Here is a 15,599-nt window from a genome sequence, read left to right on the forward strand (position 1 = left end):
TGCTCTTGTCACACACAGCCTTAGCCAGGGCTGCAGGGCAGGGGGAGGGGAGCGTTCTTCTCCTTCATCCTTCCCTCATCCAGCTGCTCACTGCTGAGAATCCTGGTCACTTGGGCGTGTGGGGCAAAACACCGTTGGAGATCTTCCACCGCTTGCTCCGGAGTTCACAGAAACTCCTGATTCTCTGCCACCCAGGCTGAACTTCATCTCAGGCCACACAAAGTCCCAGATACCAGCATCCACCCAGGATTCTCTGACCATGGGTTGCTGTAGGCCACGGGGCCCTACCTCCACCCAGCTGCCTCCCCAGCTGCTCCGTGGAGCTCCTGCCTCTGGGCTCATCTTGTTTTGCTTTAAGGAAGAATGTTGCTTTTAAACTGCAACATTGTCCTCTTTCCCCTTTACTCCGTGAATGAGTGAATACACAAAAGAACTAAACTAGGAGACAGATTAACAGATGAACTGTTTCTGAACAGAGCCATGGCACGTCTGAGCAGCTGAGGTCACAGCTGCACACCAAGTCTTCACTGAAGTCTCAGGAGACACTGTGGCTGCTCAGTGGCCCAGTGTTCTGGGCATTGGCCTGGGCTTCCTCCTCTTTGTATAGAGATTCCCAGCTGTGTCGTTTTACTCAGGAAGGCCCAGAGTTGGGGTGGTCCAGCACCAGGGTTGCTGCTTGATGAGTGGAGACAAAGGTTGGGAGGCGAGCTGGTGAGAGCCGCACCAGGGGTCACTCCGCCTTCCTGGCTCGTCTGGGATGAGCAACGCTGGCACTGACAAAGCCTGAGTAGGTGGGCAAGGCTGCATTTTTAACTCTTGCCTGTCTGATTGTTATTTGATATATGAGCATCCAGAGCCTGGCCCTGAGGCCACTGAAGCTTACTTTGGGCAGCACATTTGCCTGTAGGGATGGTGGCTTTTACGAGTCGGTGCTTTCAAAGGAAATCTCAACTGTTCTTCAGAATGAATGCTACCCATATCACTTAATATATTTCCTGTAGTATTCCTTAAAGATTTATTTATTTATTATGTATACAGAAGAGGTTGCCAGATCTCATTACAGATGGTTGTGAGCCACCATGTGGTTGCTGGGAATTGAACTCAGGACCTCTGGAAGAGCAATTGGTGCTCTTAACCTCTGATCCATCTCTCCAGCCCCTAGTATTCCAAAACTCTACAAGGGTGACCCACACAGTGCTTAGTTTTCATTGTCAACAGCACTGTCTATGATCACCTGGGAAAGGAATCTCAGTGAAGTCTGCCTAGACAAGGCTGGCCTATGTGCATGTCTAGACCCGCCCATGGGTGGCAGCACAGGATCCTGTCGTCTGAGTGACTTCTGGTGGACTGCACCCTGGAACTCTCCTGTAGGGGTTTTGTCAGGGTGTTTTATCACAGCGACAGGAATGAAGCCAGGAAACTTGCCTCCATCTTTCCACTGTAAGGTACACGGAGAACACTCTTCTGTTCTGATTCCTCTGCAGCAGAGTGCGCAGCCACAAAGCAGAACCACCCTATAATTCCATATACAACCGTTTGTCCCTGGAGTCTGCCGCATATGCCCACAGGCTGCTGCCATTAATAATGAAGTCAGTCAACAGCGGTTCCCTAGAAAGTTCCCTAAGCAGCCTGCCTAGGAGCTTTGTCCATTTGGGAAACTTTGTAAGATCCGGTGAGCTTGGGGTCTCAGCCCCTGGTCCCACAAGACAGAGTAGAGAGAGGCACTCTTGAACCTTGGCAGCCCCCGGGCATTGCCACCCTAACAGTTTTACCTCGTTGGTGTTCTGGTGCTATGAGGCAGGCACAGGTCTGCCCAGGCTGGCCGAAGAAATGTCCCTGTGCACAGAATGGGACCACTTCTGCACGTGGGGCCAGATGTTAGCTCAGGCCACTTCCTGTGTGTCAGCTATGTGTAGCATTTCCCCACGTCCTCACATGCCCATGTTTTCTCCCTGCTCCCCTTAAATAATGCCATTGCAAGTCCCACGGACCTGTTTCCAATCCATATTCTGCTGTCTATCTCCTCGCTGGCTTCAGTTTGCCGCCCTGAGCACGGGAGCAGGATGGGGAACAGCTTTCTAGTGTCTTTAATTAGGCAACAGGAAAAAACAAAGTCTGGCTGAAAATTACCACTTGAAGCTCGCCAAAAGAGCAGTGGGGCTCCATATGCCGGAATAAGTGGCGGCCACTCGTTTTCTAGCACACGTGGTGGGCAGGACAGAGCAGACACCACCTGACTCTTAGACAGGAAGCTGGTTCCATCTGCCCCTTTCCATCATTATCCTAACACATGTCCTTTTCCTTGTATGGATTTGTTTATTATTTTTGGTGTTTTGACACAGGGTTACCATGAAGCCCAGGCTGGTTTTGAACTTATGACCCACCTCCCATCCTCCCTTGTGCTCGGATTCCAGGCTATCCTTTGATCTTTTATGTATGAAGGCAAGGGAAATGTCTTCTCTTGCTGGGCACGTTAGCTCATGCCTCTAGCCCCAACACTTGGGAGCCTGCAGCAGGAACACGGTCATGAATTTGAGTCTATACAGTGGCTGAGGCTACACAGTGTTTTCTAGACCAGCCTAGGCTTTGGGATCTTGGACTTGGTCTCAAGAAATAAGAAAAAAAAAAAAAAATGTGCCCGACAGTGGTGGTGGTGCATGCCTTTAATCCCAGCACTCAAGAGGCAGAGGCAGGTGGATCTCTGTGAATTCAAGGCCAGCCTGGTCTACAGAGTGAGATCCAGGACAGTCAAGGCTGAACAAAGAAACCCTGTCTCAAAAAAAAAAAAAAAAGTATGTCTATGGTGTGAATGGGCTCTGGAGGTCATTTTGAACACAAACCTGGGAATTATACAGTGGCATTTTTATAGCTACCTTCCCACACGGAACTGCAGAGCATGGTGTTTCCCTTGCTGCTGGCGGAAGCCTGTGGACATGTCACAGCTGGTGTTTTAGCTGTTTCCAATTAGCAAGGAGAATTGGAAGGTATCTTGGAGCTGCTTGGTGGGAGCGAGCATGCCACCCACTTGGTCGGCTGCAGCGACCTTTAGGGATGTTCGCTGATGCGATGAGATCCTTCCCTGGCATTCTCCTCCCCCACTGTGGCAGCTGGACAGCACTAAACCTCCCCCAGTGGTCCCGACTAACCCACACGGCCACTCTAAAAGGACGATCTGGCGTTGCGTCCAACTGATAGGGGTGGCTAGTGGTTCAGAAGCAGCAGCTCAGTCCAGGCCACCAAGATACCACAGAGAGCCTGTTTTTCTTGCAGTGATTACTGGCACCTCCTACTGGCCTGCTTCCTTTTGCCCTCGGGAGGGACACCATCCTTTCCTTTCAAGCAGTCAGGACACAGGGCACAGACAGAAACCTGTTCATTTTCCAAGGGAGGGGGTTCATCTTATTCCTCATCCTCCTCATCCTCCTCAGGGACACTAGCAGAAAAGCCCCTAACCCTAGGAAAGAGCTAAGTGTGGGCATCCCATCCCTTGCCCTACTCTTGGAAGTGAGGTCCTTGGTGATTCCCCTGTCTCCCCTAGGGAGGTCAGCACTCAGCTTCCCTGTAAGGAAGGACACAGCAAAGTGCATGACAAGGTCTTCAGTCTGAGAACTGAGCCTCCAATCAGCGTCCTTCCTTCTAAAAACCAATTAGAGAGACAGATGGCCATGCTTATGTTTAAGAGGTGTGTGTGTGTGTGTGTGTGTGTGTGTGTGTGTGTGTGTGTGTGTGTGTATTGAAGTCAGGGAATTATGCATACTTGACAAGCATCCTACCACCAAACTCTGTCCCCAGCCCCAGTCCATTCGATTCCTGAAGGTTCTAGCACATTCCCCCTCCCCATCCCAAATAGAGCACTCAAGTGAAAAAAGACTCATCATTAAGGACAGGAAGAACGGCGTGAAGGATGAGGTCCAGAGAGGCCTGCTTTATTTCTTTCTAGGTGATTGCATTTCAGGCTGGCAGCATCCAATAGACTAAGTTCCAACTAATGTTGTACCTCTGACCTACACATCGACAATCCAATTCAGCAAGGAGCAACAGTGCCAATAGCTTGTTGGGGGAAGATGGCTGGGTTTTGCAAAATAAACGGCGTGGGCTGCCAAAGTGTTGAGAGGGGCTGAGGGTGAGGTCCAGGCGCTTTGAAAGCCCCAGCACCCAACTGTGACAGACTAAACTCCCGGGACTCTCTAGGCCAAAGCCCAGATCCTAAGATCGTGTAGCTGGCACTTCCTTTCTTGCGGTCAGTTCAGCTACCTGGGCTGAGCACAGGAGGTCAGGGCCGACTCCAGCTGACATGCCCTCTGTCCTCACTCCACTAGCACACAGCCCCTTCTGCAAGTTCCTAGGGAAAAGAAAATTCTCATTGCCTTTTGGATCCAAGTTGAAAAGAAAATGGAATAGGAAGGAGCTGCAGGTGCCTCTGCAGAGGTCCAGTGGCCTCGGGCACAGAACCAGCCCACAGAGAGGCCCCTGGCAGCTGGCGGCACTTCTCCCGAACTCAGGGCTGTCTTGGGAAGATGTCCGAGGGGGAGAATTCATTACTAAAATTCTAAGCCAGTGGGGGCTGTTTGTATGGGCAGAAACGTGGGGATGGACAAGAGCAAGGAAGAAAGACAGAGATCAAGAAACTAATCACACAGTAAGCACTCTAGGAACTGTTAGCGCGGCTATTCATTTTCCCACCAAACAAACACCCACAAGTTTCCTTATAGATTTGAAGGTCCCCAGCCCAAGAACCCACTGATACGCTGTTTTCCCCTCAGACCAAGAAAGAATATGTCCTTCCAAAGCATGTTTTCACCAACGGCTTTCAGCTGATGTCCGGAGGCCATGGTCCTTCCTCTGTAACTCCCATAGGTATGAATGTCACAGGAACTCTGGCTTGGGGTATGTGTTCTGACCCCAGAGTCAGAGCCCCAATCCATTGTCCCTGCTTGCTCACTCTGCAGAAGACCCTGGAAGGCCCTTCACCAAGACCTAGTGACCAGGAGAGCGTGGTAGTCCCGGTGCCAGCTGGTCATGCCAGCCTCACACATTCCAAGCAGTCTCCAGACACAGTGGGTTCTGCTGCCGCTGTGAGGAGGTGCACCCTTGGGTGCTGGCTGAGTTGTTAATGCAGAAACAAGGCACCACAGAGGTTGGACACTTGGGCTGTGTGACTCAGGACACACTGGAAAAGTCCAAGGGCAGAGGGAAGGAAGGGGAGAAGACTGAGTCTTAAATACTGTCTCAGGAGGCCAGAGCCCACTAGATGGGCTCTGGCTTGAGCTTTTCTGCTAGGAAGTCATTCACAAAAGTCTCCACAATGGCTGGGGTGATCTCTTCTACATCCATCACGTACTTGGCCCGGGCTGACATGTCCAGAATGGTGAGCAAAGGCGCGGCCTCAGGCAGGTTGGTGTAATCTCGCAGGGAGTCGGTCATGTCATCCTGGAAGTCACCAGAGGGGCAGGAAAACCAGTAAGTTTTTTTTTTTTTAAAGATATATTTATTTATTTATTATTTATTTATTCTGGTGTTCTGTCTGCACACCAGAAGAGGGCACCAGATCTCATTATAGATGGTTGTGAGCCACCATGTGGTTGCTGGGAATTGAACTCATGACCTCCGAAAGGACAGCCAGTGCTCTTAACCTCTGAGCCATCTCTCCAGCTCCCAAAAACCAGTAAGTTTTAACAGGAGTCTTCTGAACCCAGTCTCCAGAGAGCATGAGAAAGGGACAGCGGCAGCATCCTGGAGTGATGGGCTCCTACCGGAAGGATAAGGACTCCACCCAGCCTTAGGGAGAGAGCCATTCAATTTCCCAACCCAGGAGGCAAGCTACCTTTCTTCATGAGCGCAAAACTTTAACATGCCCTCTGCTTTTTACGATTTTCAAGTCCTAATTGCTTGGGCTTGCAATCATCTCTCAGTTCTTTGCAGCTCCACTGTGGATTACCTGAGGCCAGTCAGGATTTCAACTCTGGGATGTTTTTTTTTTTTTAAAAAACAAAAAAACAAAAAACCAGCTTACCATCTCCTGTACCCTATGTGGAAGGAAGGCAGCAGTGCCCAGCCCACCTGGAGGCTACTTCATTGCATTTGTCTGAGAAGGAAGGCAGGGATTTGTCATGTATCCCCAGATGCTGTCCAGGTGAGTTCCCTGGGAACAGATACCCCTCATCCAAACAGGCAAACACAAGACAAGGAAACGCTTTTTTTGTTTGTTTTTGTTTTTTCAGACAGGGTTTCTCTGTGTTGCAGCTCTGGCTATCTTGGAACTCGATTTGTAGACCAGGCTGGCCTCGAACTCACAGAGATCCACCTGCCTCTACCTACTGAGTGCTGGGATTAAAGGCGTGTGCCAACACTGCCTGACAAAGGAAAAGCTTTTCTAGAGAAGCAACTATTTGAGGTGACCTTTCATGCTTCAGACCACAGTTAGTAGATAACGGTACTTCACACTATACAATATATAATATTCTAATTCTAATGAAAAAAATTTAAAGACAATATTCTTTTTTTAAATTTATTTATTTTTATTTTATGTTCACTGGTGTCTTGCCTGCATGTATATCTGTGTGAGGGTGTCAGATCCCCTGGAACTGGAGTTACAGACAGTTGTGAGCTGCCAGGTGGGTGCTGGGAATTGAACTTAAGTCCTTTAGAAGAGCAACCAGTGCTGTTAGCCACTGAGCCATCTCTCCAGCCCCTCTAATGAAATATTTTGAGTAGCCCTGCAGAGAAAGGACTTGGGGTCTTCCTGGCCTTCAATGGGGGTGAACAGGAGGCATAAAACCTAAGCTCACTGGTTCCTCAGACAAAATCCATTCCGTGCCCAGACACTAAGGAGGGCTATCAGTGGCATCTTTCCTCATAAAATAGCATGTGCCTCCTGGTAAGGCCATGTGTTCCCACATCTTGGGTACTGATCACCAGATTCAGCCCTCACGGGTTAATAAAAACCCCTCATGATAAAGAGGGAAGCACCTGGACAAATACTATTCATCTTACTCTTTTAGGAGGCTTGGACCAAGCCAAGAGCCCCTGTACCTCCTCTGGCTCCCTCTGAGCAAACCAGAGAAAGATGAATTTTAATGTCCATGAAGGCTTCAGATTAACCACTTCTTATCCCAAGGGACAGGATTGGGACAGAAAAACAACACCTCCAGGACTCTCCTAGCCCTGGGCCACAGTGCTGGGCTCAGTTAATTGATGTCCATGGTCCATCTCCCTGTCCCTCGGCCCCCAACTCTCACCCTGCTCCAGGTTATCTTGCAGAAGAACAGAGGGCTGGGCCAAGTCAGCTGCCAAGACTAGAGACTGGGTGGAGCAATGGACGACACAGGAGCCTCTGCCTAGCTTTCTGATCCATGGATAATGTCCCCAGTACCTGTCCTTCTAGGCATGGACTGGCCCATCTGTCAGAAGCAGAAGGGCCCTGCCCCTGGAGTCACAGCAACCTCAGCAGTTCTTTCTCTGCTACTACCTTCCATGTGGCCTTGGCAAGGGACACCATGGAGCCCAGGCCCTATCCCTACTGCCCGGGATGCTATGAGAGGAAACCAGTCCTCTGCGCTCCCAGCCCTGCCTAGGGAGAGTCCATCCTTCACTCTCCTCCTCTATGAAACAAGGTAGTAAGTCTACGTTCCTGTCAGAGAGGTGAGGTAGGAGGGAGACCAGCAGGTGAAGTTCCTGGCGAGGTGCCTAGGGTCCAGAAAACCCTCAAAAGCTTTTCAGCTGGGCCCCCCGAATCCCTGCCCTGCCCCCAGCCCGGCCCTTTCTCTCCTGCACCCATCTTTTCTTAGGAGCCATTCTCCAGGGGTTAGAGTTTAATCCATGCAGAGCAGTCTGGCTGTGCTTTGTATGGAGCGGCTGGGAGCCCCCCCCCGGGACTCCCCCCCCCCGCAGGAGCCTGTGAACCCTCTTTGTTCCCCTCCACCCCAGGGCCGAGCAGGGCCACGGGAGCTGCCGGCAAGGGGCCCAGCAGGGCAGCCAGGGGCAGCTATTGAGGAGCTGATGAATGGGTGGCTTAGGGTGTCTGGCTTCTGTCTGTCTCCTGGGCTTCTGCTGGGATCGAGACACAGTGTACAGCCTCTGGCCAACTGAGGGCTCAGACCTGTGCAGGAGGGGCTGCAGGGGTGGCCTCCCAGAGTCCGTTGATGTAAGCCTCAGAGGGGTGCTGGGGTGGGGTAGAGAAGCAATGAGCATGCGCACAAGTCGCCGGAAGAGCGCCTGCGCAGCTGACCACCGCCATCTTGCAGAACACGGGTGCCTGTAGGACGCAAGCTCCCCAGCTCCAGGGTGGCCAGGCACCTGCCTGCACAGGGAGTCTCTACTCTGAGGACCCATTCTCTGAGCCTGGCAAAGTCCCTTGCTCAGTCTGGCACAGTGAGGGCTTTCCAGGACTCTGCCCTTGGGTGCAAGAGCCGGGGGGGGGGGGGGGAACAGCAGCAACTTCCAACCTCCCCAAGCCCCTTCAGCGGCGTGAGTCACCTCGGGTCCCAGCTGCGTCCTAAGCCAGGATCCCTGGCATGGCTAAGCCCAGGTTGCAGGCTGGTGCAGTGGGACTAGGCAAGCTGACACTCTGCAAAGCACTGGGGCCGATTCTGACCCCAGCACCATGCATGGGAGTAAGGGTGGCTGACTGATGTTTGCGACACTGCTCTCCCGGCAGGCCATGCGTGGGGAACAGCCCTGGGAGGGTTTCCTAATGTTCCGCTGAGGCTGCTGAGTGAGAAGGAAGGGCGGGGGAGAGCAGGGATAGGAAATGTTCTTTGATGACTAAGGACACACCTTTCCTCCTACATCTGTATGCGGCACAATCAGCTCAGAGCCAGAGGTTCCTTCAAACCTCTGGAAGCCAAGATTACTCATGTCCTGAAAGTCCCCGCTGTCGGTCGGCCCTGCCCGGGGACCGGGCCTGTTCTCTGTACTCACCTCCCCGGCCACAAAGAACAACAGCGGGGCCTCCTCTTCTTTGGCTTTGTACTTGGCAATGATTTTCTCAGCTATTGGCTGGATCAGCTGTTTGGCTGCCTCAGACTCTCCATCGTCCTCAGAATCTGTGACATGGGAGGAGATGACAAAGGACAAGAAACCCTGGATTGCCGACGAGTGGTAACCCGGGACGACCTGAGGGCTGGGCCTGCGCCGCGGCGGGCTTATCAGGCACAGCTAGGCCCTGTGAACAGGTCTAAGCCCACCCGTGGGCACGCAGACCTCATCATGGAGTCCGTCACAAACCTATCCAGGAAGCTGTGCCGCTTCCATACCAACACCTGAGCCCTGGTGGCTTTTCTCCCAGTCACAGAACGAGACCCGGGACTGCCGCAGGGAAGCAAGCACCGGGGTCCCCTCTGGTGGCGATGGGACGCCACAGTTGCTACAAAGCCACCTCCAGGACTGGTAGCCAGACCTGCCTGGGAGGGTCCACAGGAGAACGCGAGGAACACCACCCACAAGGCTCAGGCTGCTGGAGCCTGTGGTCCAGAGCCAGCGTAACAGCCTCAAATGGTAAAAGCAGGAGAGGGCGGGCGTCTACCCAGAAACGCCATGCTGCCCAAGAGGCTCACAGTGCGCAGACTAACAACTGGGGACAACCCCCCCACTCCCCACCCCTCACCCCCCCACCCCCCGTCTAATTCACTTTGAGATGCTACCCAGCTTGTTTGCCTCGCTGGAACTTTGTTTCCACATCTTTGGAGAAGACCAAAAGAACTGCGAGTTCAGAGCTCTTTCCAAATGGGCTCCAGGATGTGGGTGTGAGGACCCCCAGCGGGCTCCACAGCTTCCACAGCCCACAGCCAATATTCCTCGAGGCTGCTTAGCTCCAGCAGGCCTTCCTACCCAAGACCAGATGAGTCTGCTTAGCAGCTCCCATGCTGGGGACTCGACAACCAGACCCCAGAGAACGGAGCAGGGTGCTGAGTGTACCCCCCAGGCCCTCAGTGAAGTTGGTGGGGACCATACCAACCATGGACTTAACAGAGCAGTTCAGCTGGAGGTGACCAGCAAAGGCCCGCAGTTCTTGGCCATAGATTGTGAGAGAGCATCCTGAGTCACCCCATCAGAGTGCAGAGATACTTCTCTGTCCTTCTACTTGGCCTTGGCCGAGAGGCCCAGCTTCTGAGGGTTGGAGGAGCAGGGGCACCCCCACCCCCGTGAACCTGGGCTCTAGTGAGTGGCCTCCTGGAGTTGTTCATTAGCGCATAGGAGAGTGGCAGGAGCAGCCCTGGATGAGCCTTAGCCTGAGGGGGTCCCACCCCCTGCAGCTGCCCTGCCAGCGACCCCCCTCTCCCTTCCCAACAAAGGTTCTGTTCATGGGGGGCTGGGGCATCCTCCTGCCTGACCTGTTTGCCCAGCTGGCAGCAGAAGCAGCACAGAGGGGAAGCGGAGCAGTGGCTGCTCCAGACCACCGCCCACAGGGGGATGGCCATGAATAAATCATTGGGGTCAAAAGCAAGGCTGCCGGGGAGACAAAGGCCCCCAGCTCAGCACGGCTAATGACAGGGAGAGGCAGCAGGGATAGCCACCTCCCGGGAGCGGTCCTTTCTGACCTGTCCCCAGGGCCCCCTCGGCCCCCTCCGTACCTACAAAGAGGACGAGGCAGGGGCCTTCGTTGAGCTGCACGGCGTTGGAGTCGGAGAGCTCCAGCACGGGCTTCGGGTGCCACGGGAACTCCCGGCAGTCCTCATCATTGAGCACCTCCACTCGGCCCTGCCGAGTGATCACCTCCCCCTGGGGGTCCAGCACGATGAGCGTGGGGATGCCTGCAAGAAAGACAGAGCAACGCTCGGCCACTATCCTGAGACAGCGTGGAGCCTGTCCTCCAGACTGGGGACACCCACACATGAGTCACAGTAAGAATCCAGGCCAGGCCCGGCGGTGGTGGCGCACGCCTTTAACCCCAGCACTCGGGAGGCAGACAGAGGCAGGCGGGTCTCTGTGAGTTCGAGGCCAGTCTGGGCTACAGATCAAGTTCCAGGAAAGGCTTCAAAGCTACACAGAGAAACTCGGTCTCGAAAAACCGAGAGAGAGAGAGAGAGAGAGAGAGAGAGAGAGAGAGAGAGAGAGAGAGAGAGAGAGAGAGAGAGAGAGAGAGAGAATATGCAGTCTAGGAAGCCCTGGGCTGAAACTAAGCCCAGTTGTTGTTGACTAGCTACAGAACAGCTCTGGGTTTGTGTGGAGTCACTCCATGGAATGCTGAGCGAGCCTTGGAGTTCTTGGGAGGTAATGCTGGGAGGGAGCTGGAGTTCCCATCTTTTTCAGCTCCATCAACAGCAACTGAGTGATAAACTCAGAGAACAGAACACAGGAGACAGGGTATGCAAGCAAGCGCGCACACACCCACACACACACACACACACACACACACACACACCCCTAGGGTCTTGGCACACAGGTGCAGCCAATCAGTCAGTGGTGGGCACACCCTAAAGAGACCTCCAAAGGTACAGCAGGCTGCCCCAGCTGGCAGAGTCTAAAGCAGACAGAGGTGGCATAAAGACATCCACAGACCCTCCCTCACAGTGCATGGGTACACACACAGAGCAAGACAGCAGATATGAGCAGAGTCCTCACACAGCCACCAAGGCCACCCCCAGAGCAAGCACCAAGGAGCACAGCCCCGGCGAGCAGGGATGTACAGGAAAGGGAGGAGCCTGGTTCAGGCCCGCAGCCCAAATTAGGGAGGCAGAGGACAGCTGAGCCAGTGCAGGCCTTTTGGCGCTCTCCATCTCCAGCCACAGCCCTGCTGCCCGTGGAGAAGCCAACACACTCTAAGAGGAGCCGTCCCCAGAAAGAGCAGGACACGCAAGTCTGGACTGGAGTAAGGATACACAGAACGCTTGCCGGAGGAGCACACCACTCACCTATAAATCCCCAAATGAATATCGGGGGAAAAATCCTAACCGGGTTTATAGCTGCATCTGGGCTTGCCACCTCCTTGCTCCTTGTACCCCGCTCCCCACTGCTTCTCTGCTGGCCAGAGCTGCCACTCACACAGAGTCTGTCTCTGCCCTGACCTTTGGGGACACTTGTCTCTCCACTGGTAGCTGGTCCCCTCCCCGGCAGAGCTCTCCAGGTACTTCCCCTTGGGGGCAGACCAGAGCCTGAATTCTATATGAAAGCCAGAGCAATTCAATATTTATAGGCTCTGAAGTATTTGGTCAGTAATTTGCTCCACTGACATTTTACTTCTCCGTGGGGGGTACAGCGAGGTACCAGAAGTATGTCCCCAGTGCTTTGTAACCTGCTGTGGCTGTGGGCCCAGTGGGCACACCGTGGTGGGCCTATCTTCAAAAGGAATAAACGAATCCATTTGGTTCACATCTATTAGAAGAAGTAGCTGGATGGGTGTGACAAGGAACAGGTGAAGAGAACCCCGCTTCTGTGTCTACCCCCCACTCCTGTGGACTTTTAAGTCTTGAACAGGAGTCCTGGGAAGTTGTCTTAATGGATGCCTCTCCCCCGGAGACCTGGACTGACGTTGGCTGTGTCTCCACACACAGGACTTAAGAGTCAGTAGCCCAAAGAAAGCTTGGGGCTGAAGGCCACACAGGGCAGCCTGGGACACGAGTGATCCCCACTGCCACGTCCCCATCTCTAAACAGCCTTGGCACAGGTCTTTCATCTGGACTGGTATTTCTGAGACTGGGTAAACCAGAGCCTGCCCACTGCTGTGATTGGATACAGGCAGTGGGTCTGTTTTTAGCCTGGACCCGGGATGCAGAGCTGGTCGAGGAAGGACAGACAGGCACAGAGCTCTGGGAAGGGAAGGGAGGACGAGCTTGCGAGGGAAGCCTGCTTCCTTTGTCTCGCCATCAAATCACTGTGAGGGGATTTATTTGTTGCTTTCTTTGTCCTGTGGGGACCAGAGCAGGAGGGCAAGGACTCAGGCTGGCAGCCCCAGAGCCCACCGCTGAGTCCACGGAGGCACAGATCCTCTGGCCAGGCTCTCTCCGCTCCATCCCCTTAGCTATGAAAAACTAAAAAGTCCTCGCTTAGCTCTGGTGCTTTGAACACCAAAGCTCATGTCTAGGAGCTCAAGGCCGTGAGGTCCACAGGGACAGGGCAGTGTCAGGGATGTGAGCACAGTGCATGGAACACACCCAATCAGACCTGGAACTGGAGAGGCCCTGGAGGGTGCCTGGGCTCCATGTTCTTCTGTGTCCAGCTTTCCCTTCAGGTGACCTTGGGTTTGACCTCAGATCCCTCTCAGGGTGGACTCTCCTGCTGGGTCAGAGGGCTGGCAGAGGGAAGGGGGTTTGCCTCTGCAGTTGTCAGCCCTGCCTGGCACAGCATAGCTGCCCCCTCGTTCATCATGCTCACAGGCTGTGGCGACCAAGACCACCCGGCCAGTCTCAGTGATCCGGACAGGAGCCCTGGCCTGTCCGCTGGGAGAACTGTGGCTCTGTTTCCAGGACATGGCCTTTGCCAAGGACTCCTCCCAGCACCTGGGTTGGGCCAGGGAGGTTCTTAGAGCCACAGCTCCCTAAGCTACTTTCCTCTCTCTTCTTCCCTCCCCAGAGCAGTGGCCAGCGTTGAGGGTGTCAGCACGCCGTCTTCCCCTCCTGGGCACTCAGTCCCTGAAGCAGGCTTTCCCAAGTCAATACTTTAGAGAAAACAGGGCGAAGCCTCAGGAAACGTCAAGGGAACAGCAAATTTCTCGTCAGTGCAGTCATGCAAAATACCTTCCACACCAGCGAGGGGAGGGGCTTCTTGTGGGAACGAAGGAGACAGTACACCTCTCTTGGCCCAGGCTTGTTTCCCAGCAAAGCCAGCTGGGACAGCGGGGGAGTTCTAAGGAAGATCCCGCAGTCCCTTAACTTCTTTCAGCCTCATTTCCAAAAGCTGCCAAGTGGGGATGTCAGATTCTATCTTACTTGATTATGGGGAGGAATAAAAAAAATGGAAATGTAAAATGTTTCAGCAGAGTCCTGGGGATACTGTAAGTGTTCCATAAGTAATAGCAAATATTATAAATCCACTCATGTTTTAAAAAGTCCTCCCTGGGAAGGCAGAGGCACAGAGGGTGGGAGCCGTGTAGTAGAGAAGCAGAAACCTCAAGCCAGGGTGGAGAATGTTAGCTATGGAACGGGAGATATGAGTAAGAGTCCCAGCAACAGCAATGCCCGCCCAGCAAGAGGGCCTGCAGCGCTCAGGCCGGCAGCATCCCAAGCTTACCTTGTGAGCTCAGAGCATATACACTCCCATTCCCAAGGAGGACTCGGCCTAAGCCTTCAGCTCTAGGGAGCTGGCGTACCCATCAGTGCCGAGTCCCTTCCGCTATCCCCCTCAAAGCACAGAGAAGAACAAGGTCTGCACCTTCCTCCTAGGGAGACCCACTGGTGTTCAGAACAACCTCAAGACAATGCACAGAGTCCACCCTACAGTTTAGTCTGCTTCTTTCTCTGTTGCTAAGGAAACGGTTTTGTGGGGATGGGAGGCTGGAGGTGGGACAAAGAACCCGAAGTGGTCCAGGAACTTGAGGAAGAGAGGAGCCAGGAGGAGTAGCACCTAGCTCTGTCTGCATCTGGATGGCAGCATCCCAAGGTGCTGCCAGACCCCAAAGGCCGATGGGAGCAGGAGGAGAAACCCGAGAAAAAGGACGTGTGAGCTGGGGCACACTGCAGGGCACGACACTGAGAGACAGTGAAAATGGCCACCAGGGAGGGTGTGGCCAACTGGAAAGGGTTGCGATACACTGCTGAGAGAAGAACTCAGCTGGCACAGTGCTACAGGAACAAGACCATCACAGCTGTGTGTAAGGATGTGAGCAGCGAGCAAAGGGACTCAGAACAGCGGAAACAGTTATAGAGAGAGATAGGAGCTCAGAGCAGATATGGGTTAAGTTTGAATTCCAAGCGATGGGATCTGTCAACTTTTATGTTTAAAATGAGTATCAGAACTGAAGGGCAGCAGGGCTGGCATGGAGATGACAACCCAAACCAAACCTTGGCAAGACCAGCAGCGAGTTCCACTCGTCAGCTCTCTCTCCTCCTGATGCCCCCACCCCCAAAAGCTCGCTTGTGGGAAGGAGCGGGCAGAAGGAGCTGGCTTAGGTGGCGAAGTTCAGAAAAAACTCAATCCAGGTCAGAGAGATGGGCCTGGACCAGCGCGGACCTGGTCAGAAGATGCAAAAGCTTCCCAGTCTGCACCGAGAGACGATGTTCTCTAAGTCCAGAGACAAGCTGTCAATCATCAGTGAGGCAGATCGGCCAGCTGGCACAGTCAAACTGCCCGTCCGCACGGGAGCAGACCAGTCAGTCAGCACCGTTAACCAGCGCAGCACTTCCCAGGCCTGAAGATAAACCGACTAGACACAAGTATTAGTGGGGACACATTTCAAAACCATAATGGAAGTGAAAAAAAAAATCAAGTTAGAGAATTACTCTATGACAGCATTTAAAGTATGCTTCTAAAAGACGCACCAAGGAAACGTTACATTATTCATGGGTTCATATGCATGCAGGGAAATGCGGAAGCAGCCTAGGAGGTTACAAGTGAGCAGATATATGGTGGTGATTCCCAGGGGGAAGGAAAGCAGGACGCGGGGCCTTGTCTTTGTTTGTAATGCTTCTCTGCTTGTCCTTCCTTCCTTTCCCCTCGTTTTTTTT

General features: G+C 53.5%; 1 protein-coding gene across 1 annotated transcript in view; it reads right to left on the reverse strand.

The window, feature by feature from the left end:
* Nucleotides 1-3,891: 3,891 nt before the first annotated feature.
* The window catches only part of Nxn (nucleoredoxin), a 142,124-nt gene continuing 130,416 nt past the window's right edge, over nucleotides 3,892-15,599 (reverse strand). The window contains exons 6-8 of the mRNA XM_028866786.2: nucleotides 10,572-10,751; nucleotides 8,920-9,044; nucleotides 3,892-5,430 (exon numbers count right to left, since the gene is read on the reverse strand). Of these exons, the coding sequence (XP_028722619.1) occupies nucleotides 5,248-5,430; nucleotides 8,920-9,044; nucleotides 10,572-10,751 (488 nt within the window). The 3' untranslated portion in view covers nucleotides 3,892-5,247. The remainder of the gene's footprint in view (nucleotides 5,431-8,919; nucleotides 9,045-10,571; nucleotides 10,752-15,599) is intronic.

Source organism: Peromyscus leucopus, chromosome 8b (genome assembly GCF_004664715.2).
Source record: "Peromyscus leucopus breed LL Stock chromosome 8b, UCI_PerLeu_2.1, whole genome shotgun sequence".
Lineage (NCBI taxonomy): Eukaryota > Metazoa > Chordata > Mammalia > Rodentia > Cricetidae > Peromyscus > Peromyscus leucopus.